A 12,895-nucleotide genomic window follows, 5' to 3' on the forward strand; every position below is an offset into this window, starting at 1 on the left:
CTTTCACATTTATGTCCATTGTGAGTTGGTGGTTGCTCTGTCCCATGTTATTCTCACTCCAGGAAAAAAAAACCATGCAAGTTTTATGGCAGAGAGAAAGAAATCTCTGGAGGGTCTGACATAGGCATTAAATACTCTAGCACAAATCACTGGCCAGAATTCATTGCACAGCCTCACCCAACCACAAGGGAACCAGGAAGGACAGTCTAATACGTACCGAGAAGACAGGCAAACCAGAATTTTTGGAAAATAGCTATAACAACAACCACAGAACTGCAATGACAAAGGATAGAGTGTCTTTCTTTGAAGAGTTCTTGGTTCTAAGGAGGGCAGAAAATACCAGAGAGTGTCACCATTCTGTGTGATGTGGTAGGTGCAGTAGTACAGGATGACACAGGAGCCAGGCAAGGGAAGTGTGACTCAGTCAGGTCAGAGGCTGTTACTGAGGACATGTACACAGCCCTGGCTTGTAGGAGGGGAAGAATTTTATCTGATGAAAGGGTTTTATGACCAGAGGAAATAACATCTGCAAAGTGACATTGTGTTATGTAGATGCTCTCTCTGCAACGTCTTTTTAATCCTCTCCCTTCCTTTCACTCCCACCGCCATTGCCTTGGTTCAAGTCCTCACCTGGGAAACCGAAACTAGGGCAGAAGCCTTTCCACTATGATCCCAACTCCTGTCTGCAGTCTCCATCACTGTCATGATTACTCTTCCAGATTCTGTATCCAATCATGTCATTCCTCTGTGCAGACTTCTTGGATGATTTCTCCGTTTTTACCTAAAAATGATCAAAATTCTCAAGATGAGTTGTACCCATTTCCACAACTCAGCTCCGACTCCTGTCCAGTCTCATATTCTACTAACCTTCCTCTCTCCAAAATCTGAGCCATGCATGTCTCGTGTGTGTGTGTGTGTGTGTGTGTGTGTGTGTGTGTGTGTGTGAGTGTGATGTGGGGTGTGTGTGTTGAGGGGGTGCCTGGGTATCGGGTCCTCCTCATCTTTTCCCTCTCATCTTCCCACGTAGAAATGTTTATTCTTAAGGCCCAACTTAAATGCTACATCATTTACTCCAGCATTTCTGAGCACCTGCCATATTCTAGGCACTGTGTGCTAAACGCTTTCTGCCTGTGGTTTCCAAACTTGTCCTTTCCATGACTCACAACAGGATCACACCCCAGGACACCCATACAACAAAAGCTTTGTAAACAAATCTTACACTTACCATACATGATGCACTCTGATGTTTCTGTTCTATTGGATATTTTTTTCTCTTCTTGTATTTTTTAAATGATTGTCAGGCCCACTCAACTGCTTCTAGGGCCCACATGTATAAAAATACTGCTTCTCATCAGTGAGTCTGATGGTTAATTGTGCAGGCAGGAGTTGTTAATATTCTCTTCACTGCACTGGTACTGAAATGGAGATCGTGCAGTCTGGCCAGGGCCACACAGCTCAGCGAGGTAAAGACAGTCTGCAGCCCACAGGGGTCTGAGCTCAGGATCCAGGCCCCCATCCCGACAGCCTACCGCCTTCCCCGGGGAAGCTGGCTCCGTCTCGCCTCGGGGATCCCCAGCAACCTCTCTTTGATGCAACCATTACATCCTGCATTACTGTTAGGTGGGGATATTAGTTTCCTGTAGTGGCTTGCCAGTTTCCTAAGTACAGGAACCACAGTTCGTTGCTGCTATACCCTGGGGAATCCTGGTATTCTGCTGAAAGAGGGGATGTTCAGCAAATGCTATGTTGAGTCAGATTTTATGGATGATGGCTGTGAGTCATCCAGTAGAGGTTAAGTTGTCTAATGAAGTGGCTGCTTAATAAGGCAGGAAAAGTGTGTTATTTACTTTGGGAGACATCCCATCCCAGAAGGATTTCACTAAAATGCTTTTGAGTCACTGACATGGACCTTCTTCCATGGTTCCAGCTCAATGACCTATTGCTGGACCTCTTTTTTTTTCTGTAACAGCAAAGCAGAAAATATAGAAATGCCAAAAGTCACCCAAAGAATGCACAGTCATATTCCACTTACATGTATGCAATTAATTACGTGTCAGCACATCTTAGCTGAGCACCTCGAGGTGGCTGGCATATCTCAGGCCCTCTCTGCTCTTGTGATTAACCAGATTTTACCCTAGCATTTATCATCATATGGCTGGGAAAAAACTAGACAAGTGTCCTTCAGACATACCTGCTCCTAAGCCTATGAACGCTAACTCTGGTTTTATAAAAATTCCAGGGAAGTATATTCTTGAAGCTTCCCTTGAAATACTACAGTTTATCACGGCCAGTTCTGATGCAATATGTTCTAAATCTGCTTTAAATTTTTTTATGTTGCAGTTTACATCCACTTAGATTCCAACTTTTTCGGAGAGTCAGGGGAAGTACATCTTATCTTTTATAATCTGGTTCTTTAAAAGTGGCCCTCCTTCCCCCCTTACCTATCCTCAGTGACCTGGCCAATAACTGACTGCTCAGTATTTCTGTGAAGTCCGTATTTTAATTTTGTGAAAATCATTCATCAGGGGTCATTCTGTTTCACTGGGCATCAGGTGAAGCTATCCAGTTGCTATAGTTGGTCAAAATCAGGTGGCTCATGCTAAGGTTGGGAGAAAGCTTAGCCGTTAAAATCCTGAGCCCAGTTTTGCATTTTATTGAACAAAGGGAAGCAGAAGCATGTCCTCAGATGGAATTTCTGTACAGAAACAAGCCCTGATACTCTTTTCAGGCCCAGTCTCACAAGATCGTCTGCCCAATTTTGTACTGCAAATTGCCAGTACGTATTCTGGCTTTGCGCCGCCATCCATTTGGACTGGACGACCAGTGTGGCTTCTCCACTGCTGCTGACTGCCTCCCAAGTAGCCGCAGATTAAAATGTCCTTTTGATCAACTAGCTTTTGGAGCTTTTGAAAGATTCCAGCTTTGAAAACATCTTATCTTTTTCACTTGGCCTGATACAGACATGCAGTACTAGTTAAGGAAATAAACGGCTTCAAATCTTTTTAAATTAAGACTTAATGGAATGGCTGTTTTTTCCCCAAAGCTGTATATTATACCTATGTTATGTTTGTTACTGAGAATAGCCTATCTCACAATTTTTCTTCCACGTGAGAAGTTACGTAATGCTACACTGGTCCTTTTGTGCAAAATTTGTTGAATAGGTGACAGCAGCCAAGTTAGTTAATACAGCACTTTTACAGAGAGAGGATTTGTATGGCAGATGGCATGACAAGGCAGAAGGGATGAGCCAAACTGTAGTAAATGGAGGTAATTTTGTTAGAAAGAGACTGGAAATGTAAGCAGCCTGTGACGTGAGTCTGGCTAATTGGACGATGCCTGATTGTAAACAGTAACACAGAGAAGCTAGTTTCTTTCATATCTTTGCTGGAGATCAACTTTAATTCACTTGCAAAACATTATAACAATAGTTTTTATATTTGGAAGGCCAAAAAATAAAATATTTTATGTTTGGAAGTCTTCTTTAAAAGTAGCCCATAGCATGACCGCTGCAGTAATCTCGGTGCAGTACAGAGGAAACCACCAAAAGGAGAAAACAAGCAGCTTTAATGCTCTCTCTGTGAGAGCTGGCACCTTGCTCTGTCCCGTTAGGAAGACCCTTGTGCTACACTGTCTTCTTCTAGAGGCGAAAGTAGTGAAATCAAATGGAAATCAGATCAAAATGTATTATACACGGAAATTTTAAAAAGAAGCAAATCTTAAACTGATCCAGCTAACTGCTTATTTGCAACCCAGGCTGTTTCTCCGCCACTAATCGGGAAGATTGATGTGCTCTGAAAGTGTCGTTGCCCTGTGATGAAGGGAGCTAGCATTTTGTTTATTCTGCTTTAGGGGAGTTTTTTGTTTGTTTGTTTTTTAATCACTGCTGCTAACGTTCCATCCTCAAACTCAGAGCATTCAATTTTTTTTTTAAATTGGAGGTTAATAATTAGATTTTAAAGCTTTTTAAAGCACCATATTTCTTTAATAGAATCAGTTTTTCATTAAAAAGTTAATTGAAATGTTTTTAAAGTGAAATTCCTTTTATATCTGTCAGAAGCGTTGGATAATTTGATCTGAGCAGGCTGTGACTCCACAGTCATTCTCTATGCACTTTTCTCTGTTGCATTCAAATAATTTCTAGGTCCTTATTAAACTCACTAACACAACAGACATTTCCTCAGTCCACTCCAGTGGGTTAGTGGGTCCCAACCCTGTAATGGTCTGACCTGGGATCCCTGGGGGGTAAGTGGAGGAAAGGGTGAGGCAAAGCCCACTCAGACAGCCTGGACCGTCCATCAGGGGAGAGATGGCAAGAACAGGCAGAACCATCATCCAAAGTGGAGTAAAGATAAGGACCACAAAGGATGGATGAACAAAGGCCAAATATGACACCTGACTGAGGGAATTAAATCCAAGGCTTTCCAAGTTCGTGCACTGAACTGCATAGTGTAAGGGATTTGGAGAAGGATTCAGCCATTATTGGGTACACATCCAGTTTTGGAGAAAGTTACTAAAGAGCATTTCAAGGAGCTCATTGTGGCCAACTTTATTTTATTTACTAGTTAAAAAGTGTCTTAGATGAAAGGAAAAATGATACATCAGCACCACAAGACAAGAATAATTCTGGAGTCAAAGTAGGTCTGGAAGACACTGTTCCCAGGCTTTTCATGGGGTGACATTGAAGCACGAGGATGAGACAAACCTTCTAGGCAACCTTAAATTCTTTTGAGGAGGATTCTGTCGAGTTCCTTAGAAATGCACGACTCCACCCACCAGACCTAAAGCGGTAACGCGGAAAGGCAGAGCCCTGGGAACACGTGTGTCTGGCTTGGGTGTCACAGGTGTATGCCATTAGCTGCAGTGTCCACTCCGGGTCCACTTTCAGGGAGGAAAACATGTCAGAAACTTTGTTAAAACTTGCTGGAATATTTTAAAAAAATCAAATGCCTGAAGTTTCCGTTTATTTTCCTATGAATTTTACAAATATGAGTCCATGTCCTTGACTATGACAGGGAAGGGAATTGAAATAATTGTATTTCTAGATTTTAGTAGGAGTTTGTCAGCTGCTGTATTTTAATTAACCCTCCATTTGTCAGCCATGATCATATCTTGTTCCTTGTGGGGGAGAAACTTACCTTATAATCTATACACTGACATTAAACTCAATAAATGTCTGTGAATTCAAACGCAGCAAGCTACTCGTGAGCTTTTGCTATCACTAGGCATGGTGGCAAGAGCTTTAGCATGGAGAGGGCACAGCTCAGTGGTGGAGCGCAGGCTTGGCATGCCTGAGGTCCTGGGTTCAATCCCCAGTGCCTCCATTAATGAACAAACCGAACAAAACAAACCTAATTGCCTCCTGCAACAATAGCAAAAAGAGCAAAACAGAATGCATATATGAACTAGAAAGTCAGCTTAAACATGATCCAATCCTTGTGTTAGAAAACCTGTTATCCAATAAAAAGAAAATTAGGGAAACATAACCAATGCTATTATACATCATATAAAATTGAGGAAAATGTTTCAAAGGAAACAGTCTTCACCTTTCCTCTTTCTCAGAACAAGCAGTTTTGGCTGAGCATTAAGGAGAAGGACTTAAACCGATTCGCTTCACTACCCTGAATGAGCTTCTGACTAATCTTTTCTCCCATTTCCTATTGCCACCTCTTGGACTTGTTGACGATGGTTGAATTATGCACCATCTATAGTTAAGTAATGCTGTTTAAAACAAACACTATATAATTTCCAGCACCCCCTCTATTGGAGACATCTCATTCCCTCGCATCTCTCAGCATCCCTCTGAAGACAGCCTGTCCTGCTCTCTCCTGCAGGGTCCGCGCATGCGCCTCCTTCGCCAGCCACCCGCAGTGACAGCCAGTCCCGGCACAGCCTTCTCTCCTGCTGTGAGCAGGGCTAGGCCTTTGCCTTTAATCTTGTCACATATGACCCACCAGTCCCTATGGTGAGCTCAAAGGCCCCGACCACCCACAGGTGGGCGTGAACACAGACATCACTCAACAAAAATATCCTATTTCTGACTCAGCCTCTTACGAGGCCCAGACATAGATGACAGCCAAAACATTAGACTCAGAAAGGCCTGCAGAGGTGGTCTCACATTTCCTGTAAGGAAAGAAAGTATTGGCATTTGGGGGACGACTCTCACCTCTCAAGGCCATTGCTAAAATTTCAAGAAAACAGACTCACAGAAACATCCAGTTACATATATAATGAAGGAAATGAATCAATTCTTCAATTATTTAAATTGTTCAGTCAGTTTTCTGCTTGCCCTTCTGCTGAGGACAGGAAAATGGTGCCCAGTTATGGCAGTCATTGGGGGTGTCCTGGCATCGAAGGAGAGCGGCACCTGTGCAGCTGACGTTCCCAGATACCCATGGGAACCCTGAACAGCTTGACTTTTACTTTCCAGTCTAATCTATAGAGAAAGGTCATTCCACCTGGAGGAAGCTTCTATAAATAAACCTTCCTTTGCTTAAGCTTTTGGTTTATCTTCTATATAAAGCGTGGAAGAAGTACCACTGCATAAGACATCGTATTTGTACCATCAGTTTTAGCTAGTCGTTGTGTTTCAGGTAGAAGTTGAACAAGGACCAGTTACACCTTATAGACGGGACAGTGATTGAGTTTTAACGAAGAGCTATGCACCCTTCACGGAAAATCCTTATTTTGTGACTATATTTTAATGCTCTGTTGATGCTGACTGTTCAATCAGAGCAGTTGTTATAATTCACACATCGTTAAGCTTCGTAAAATTAATTTGGCAGCAACGCAGCCTTGGAACGTTGCAGAACACAAGCACACACAGTCATGGGATTGTCTCCTCGGTTTTCCAGGAAACAAGCCAAATTCCCTGTGGACTTTTAGAGGAATTAACTTTGCCCATGATTTCCTAAGGAGGAGACAGGCTGGTGTGCGGGGGGCGGGGTGGGTGAAGGCGGCCCGAGAAGCACGGGTGCCCGCACGGGCGCACACGCCCCTGGTGTGCCCGTACCTCTGAGCAGCCCGTGCCGGAGCCCCGTGGCCCCCCTTCAGCCACCCGACACTGGGTTCCTGTAAGTTAGATATTTGATAGTGGGAAATTCTTTGATGTTATTTTTTGTTGTGGGAACATAGATTTTATGACAATGTAGAGGCCTAGTTGACATTTGTGTCCTCTGTTTAATTGCAGAGCTGGGGCTGCGGCTTTTGTAGCCTCCTGCCTACATAAGGTTTACTTAGCAGTTCACATGGGTAAACGTGTAGTCCTTCCTGTGTTTGGTGGCTTGTAATTGGCAGTGCGGAGCGTGACTAGAAGCAGAGCTTGAGCCTCTGCTCGCCCTGGGCTGGCACTGTGACCTCAGAGAGTCGCTTACTCTGTGCCTTAGTTTCCTTGCGATACGGAGAGGCTGAGGATTTTCCAAATCTTTAAGTTCTAGTTCCTTTTTGCTTATCAATTCCTGCTTCAATGTATGTCTCTCTTCTCAACTTTTACTACCACTGTCAGTAGAAACCAAGCCCCTTTTTCGACACTTTGTTTAGAAATCTCCTTGGCTAAATAGCCAGTTTCATCACTTGGAGCTTTTACCTTCCACAAAATACTAGAACATGACCGCAGTTCAGCCAGGTTCTTTGCCGCTTTGCAACAAGGACCACCTGTTCTCCACTGTCCAATAACACGTTCCTGATTTCTGTCCGAGACATCCAAAAATGGCCCGTACCACCCACATGTCAGCCAGCGGTCTGTTCATGGTAATCTGCATATTCTCTAGGAAGATAGAGGCTCTCTCTCCACCTCCCCTCTTTCTTTCTGAGCTCTCACCAGAATCACCTTTAGCAGTCCCTTCATGGCAATGTCAGCTTTTTCCAGCATCAATCTCAAAATCTTCCAGCCCCAACCCACTTTCACAAGTGCCCTTATGAGAGAGGCACTGATCCCACGACCTAATCAGCTCCCAAAGACCCCACCTTGAGAATGTGGTCTCGATATATGAATTTAGAGGGGACACTCAGACTACCGCACTTGGACTGCTTTTGACAAGAAGTCTGCTGACATCTTTGTTTTTGTTCCTCCATATATAACTTGTCCTTTCTCTGGCTACTTTTAAGATTCCTCTCTATCACTAGGTTTTGAGTAATTTGTTTATGATGTGCCTTGGTGTGGTTTTCTTCATATTTTTGTGGCTGGGATTTCTTGAGATTTTTGACTCTCCATTTTTAGGTTTCATCAAATTTGGAAAATGTTTAGCCACTAATTCTGTCCTGCTTCTCTGCTTCTCTCCCCGTTTAGTGATTTCAGTTACACGTGTGTTAGGCTGCTTGCTGTTGCCCCAGAGCTCACTAATGCTGTGTTAAATATTGTATTCTGTTTTATCTCTGTGCTTCATCTATTAATATGTCTTCAAGTTCATTTAACGCTTTTTTTCCAGCAAGATCTAATCTGCTGTTAATCTAATCCAGTGTATTTTTCATCTCACATGTTGTAATTTCGTCTCCCAAGTTTGACTTGGGTCTTTTTATATCATTCATGTATCTATTTAGGTTTCTTAACATCTATAGTTATAATGCAGCTATAATACATTATCATAGCAGTTTCAACGCCCTTGTCTGCTAAATCTAATATCTATGTCAATTATGGGTCGAGTTGACTGTTGAATTATGTTTTCTTTATGATTCATTTTTATTTCTTTGCATTTCTAGAATTTTTAACAGCTTTTGTAAGTTATAATTCACACACCATGAAATTCATACTTTGAAGTGTACAGTTTAGTGGCTTTTGGCTCAGAGAGCTGTACAGCCCCATCTTTGTCTAATTTTAGAACATCCACCCTCCTCCCCAAACAACCCGCACCCACTAACAGTCTCCTCCCATCTTCTGCCCCGCCCCACCCCTGGCAGCCACTAATCTACTTCCTGTCTCTGTAGATTTGCCTATTCTAGACATTTCATACAAGGTAATCATAGACCTACAGCTTCTCGTGCTGGGCTTCTTTCCCTTAGTATAATGCTACCAAGACGTCTCCAAGTTAAGCATGTGTCAGTGCTTCTCTTCCTTCTAATGCTGAATAATACTCCATTGTATAGATGCAGCACGCTTGTTTATCCATCCATTAGTTGCTAGATATTTGGGTTATTCACATCTAGAAAATTTGTGTTGAATGTCAGACATTATGGATTTCACCTCGTTGGGTACTGGGTATTTTTATTTCTATAAATATTTTTGACTTTCATTCTTGGTTGCGGCTACTTGGTGACAGTTTGATCCTTATGGATCTTGCTTTTACTATTTGTTAGGCAGTGCCAGTGCGGTGTTCAGTCTAGGACTAATATCCCCCACCACCCAGGTGAGACCCTGATGCACTGTAACCACCGGCCCGTGAATCTTGAGGGCTTCCAGCGTGGCTGGTGGGCACGGGCACTCTGCCCCGCCTTGTGTGAGTGCTGGGCACTGGGACCTCCCGTCCCTTCAGGTGGCTCTTCCCCTGGCCTCAGATGGGTTCCTCACATGCACAGATCCGCTCAGCTGAATACCCAAGTGGGACCCTCTTTAGATCTCCAGGGATATTACTCTGTATGGCGCTCTCTTCCTGTTCCCTGTCCTGTGGACTCCAGGTCCCTCCCAGTCTCCCAGGACTGTCTTCTCAACCCAGGGAGGCTGCTGGACCCCTCCTGGGTTCCCTGGAAACTCTCACAAAAACGTACAAACCTTGCAACTGTAGGCCTCCCCTCATGTATTTCCCGTGTTTCAGGCAGGTGATCACTGTCCTCGCTGGCTGGCGTGCAGTGCCTTTGAAACTGATTGCGTGTATTTCATGTGTCCCTTGGTTGTTTCCGGTAGGATGAGGCGTCTGTCCTTGTTACTCCATCCCTGCTGAAAACAGACGTGCCCCGTAATCTAAAGGGTTAAATTACTCATTGCTGGTTGTCAAAGCTGCTGCACAAAGAAGGGCAGACTCTGTAGACGCTGCAGAGCCAGCCCTTTAAGAGGAGGATTCGTGGTGGCTTTTGTTTCTTAAAAGAGATAATACGTTCATAACTGTTCCTTTAGGAAACCCATTTGTGCCATTTGCCTCCTTGAATGTGGGAACATTTATGTCTCCTCTCACAGGTGATCAGCGAATTTGAAGCCTCTCCTGACTCATTTTCCTACAGAATTCCTAACCTGAGCCGGAATCGTCAGTACAGCGTCTGGGTGGTAGCCGTGACCTCGGCGGGGAGAGGCAACAGCAGTGAAATCATCACGGTGGAGCCGTTAGCTAAAGGTGTGCAGTGAGGACCTCAGTCCCCACGATCATTTACCATTTTAAGTCCCTATTCTCTCTGCAATAAAGCTGACAATGCCCTAAAAATCAAGTAAACCAGAACATCACGTTATCACATCTCAGCCCAGGGGAGAGGGTTGCTGCTCGCCGGCACTGAGCGTTTGTGCAAACCAGAGAGGAGCCCTCCTAGGAATGGGCCTTGGGCAAAGTTGGCAAAAGGAGCCCCATTCACCCCTTTCCGTGGGTGAAAGTCACTACGTGGCGGCTTCCTGAGCAGGTTCTGCTCTCTTCATAATCAGGTATCATGCTTCTTAAAGAAAAATGTCGGGCTTTTGGTCTATGGAATTAGAAATCTTACAAATATAAGGAGATCATAACCTCTTCTTCTACTGATACGAAGCTGGAAACAGACTTTAAATAATAATAGAAAGTTGCGTTCACCAAAAAACAAAATGTTCCTAAAAATGAATACAGTATCTTCGCATTGAGATGTGACGCTGGGCCTCCAAAGCCCGTATAGGCAGAGAATGTTCTTACTCAGTTTCTGGTGATCGCTACCACGCAGTGTTTAGTGGCCCCCTAAATTAGCACCTGTCACCAGTCACTGTACTTAAAATTCATAATTCCACACCAACAGGAGGTGCCCCTGATTCTGGAATACCCCACATGGCCATTTATCACTAATAAAGCTTCTAGGCGCCTGACAGAGAAAATCAACGTTCTGAGGTTCCAGCTTTCCCTCTAAGAGCTCTTGAGAACTCGCTCGTTGACGTGGTGGCTGCGCAAGGGGCTGCGGCACAGAGTGAGGGGTAGAAAGAGAGCGGCGTCACGTTCTGAGCATAAATACAGACAATCAGCACATTGCTGGTGAGGAATGTAAACGGTGGAATTTGGGGTCTGTTTTACTCTTGATATCATGATATCCAGCCACCCCTAGGATACACGCTTTAACAGTTAGAAAACAATGATTATCAAAGGGCATAAAGACTGTCGGGTTAAAAAAAAAAAGGAACTGCACTGTGAGATGTAGGGTTGGCAATAGCTGTACCTCTTCTCTACGTTTGTGTGTTCGATGTTCTCTCACCAGACACAGCCGGGACGGCCCAGCTAATGTAGAAGGTGACAGGCTCAGAGGGGCACAACTGGCACGTGGCTACTTCTGCAGGAACAGGACTTGTCTGGGGAGGTTAACTGCCATGTGGTCATTTAATAAATCATTTTGAGAGCTCACCGTGTGGCAGGCATTATGCGGGGGGTGGGGGCATTCAGGGGTGATTTCACCAAGGGAACCTTAGTGGCTGCAGCAGATATCCTGTACATTTCAGTGGCTTCACCGAATAACATGGGCCAACACAGGTGTTTCCAGACTGGTGGCTTTCCTGGGTGGCTCAGTCCACACAGTGACTCAGGGATCCAGGCTGCTTCCACCTTGTGATTTGTAGTCCTGGGGTCCTTTATGTCCAGCCTTGTAGATGGAGAAAGACAGCGTGGAGGCTGGTCAAGGAGGTTTTCACAGGCCGGACATGGACATGTTTACTTCATTTTTACCCACATCCCACTGCATAGAGTGAAGCATTGTTGTACCTGTTTTCAAAGCGGAGGGAGCGGGAACGTGAAACTAAGCTGGATGTCCAGAAGCAAAAGGAAACAGGGCTTGGTGAGCACACAGGAGTCTCTTGGAAAGATTACATAAAGCACAGTTGTTTACTGTCTGCCCTCCTGGGGCTCAAACTTGGGTGGGGAGATAGTCAGTGAACAAAGCACCACAAAAATGCAGACAGCATTCAGTGCTTTAAAGAAGGCAGTGTAGAACAGACTCCCCTGAGAGCCTTAGAGGCGGTGGATGGACTTGGCCACACAAGGATGAGTAAATGCAGTTACATGACGAGGGAAGAAAAAGCACCCCAGTGTTAGAAGGCCTCCAGCCTAGAAAGGGTTTAGCGTGTTGGAGGCGGGGGTACTGGACCCCACGGGCCTGGGGAGGGGAGAGTGGTCTCAGTGAGGCTGGGGAGGAAGGCAGGGGCCTGGCCAGGCTGGACCCTCAAGGCTGTGGTAGGAATTTCAGGTTCTATTCGAAGTGAAATGGAAAGACAGTGTGGGGCGCCACCCAGTTTGTGTGCACAGGCAATACACTATTTTTCGGAACAGCTTTAGGCTTACGGAGAAGTTGTGAAGCCAGTAAGCAGAGCTGCCGTGCACTTCGCACCTGCTTTCCCATCTCTGACATCTGGTCGGTCTGGTGCGTTTGTGCCGTCTCACAGCAGGGGTGGTTTTGAAGACCACGCTGAAGTTCCGGGAATCAGTGGAAGATACGCGGCGGGTGGACAGGGAGGGAGCGGGAATGAACACCCGGATTCTAGCCCAACTTACCGTAGGTGGAGGCATCATGTATGGAAGAGGATGACCGCAGAGGAAGTGGGCTGTGAGGCAGGTGACAGGAGCTGGGGACATCTGGACACGTTGAGGTGACAGAGCTGTTCTCTTGGAGCAGTCTGTGTGGTGGGGGCAAGTCCTGGCTCTTAAGGGACATCTGGCAGGAGGCAGAGATGGAGAGGGGTCGGCACCCAGACGGGGAGGGGAGAGCCCACCTGTAGGAAGAGGGGGTGCAGAGGATCAGGTCAGGGACAGCTGGAGGGGCG

At 45.2% G+C, this 12,895-nt stretch overlaps 1 protein-coding gene across 1 annotated transcript in view; it reads left to right on the top strand.

Moving 5' to 3' along the window:
- Window positions 1-12,895, top strand: part of DSCAM (DS cell adhesion molecule) — a 664,279-nt gene that overhangs the window by 590,529 nt on the left and 60,855 nt on the right. Inside the window, exon 21 of the mRNA XM_032462442.1 lies at window positions 10,103-10,256. Within this exon, the coding sequence (XP_032318333.1) occupies window positions 10,103-10,256 (154 nt within the window). The remainder of the gene's footprint in view (window positions 1-10,102; window positions 10,257-12,895) is intronic.

The sequence above is a fragment of the Camelus ferus genome, chromosome 1, assembly GCF_009834535.1.
Source record: "Camelus ferus isolate YT-003-E chromosome 1, BCGSAC_Cfer_1.0, whole genome shotgun sequence".
Classification (NCBI taxonomy): domain Eukaryota; kingdom Metazoa; phylum Chordata; class Mammalia; order Artiodactyla; family Camelidae; genus Camelus; species Camelus ferus.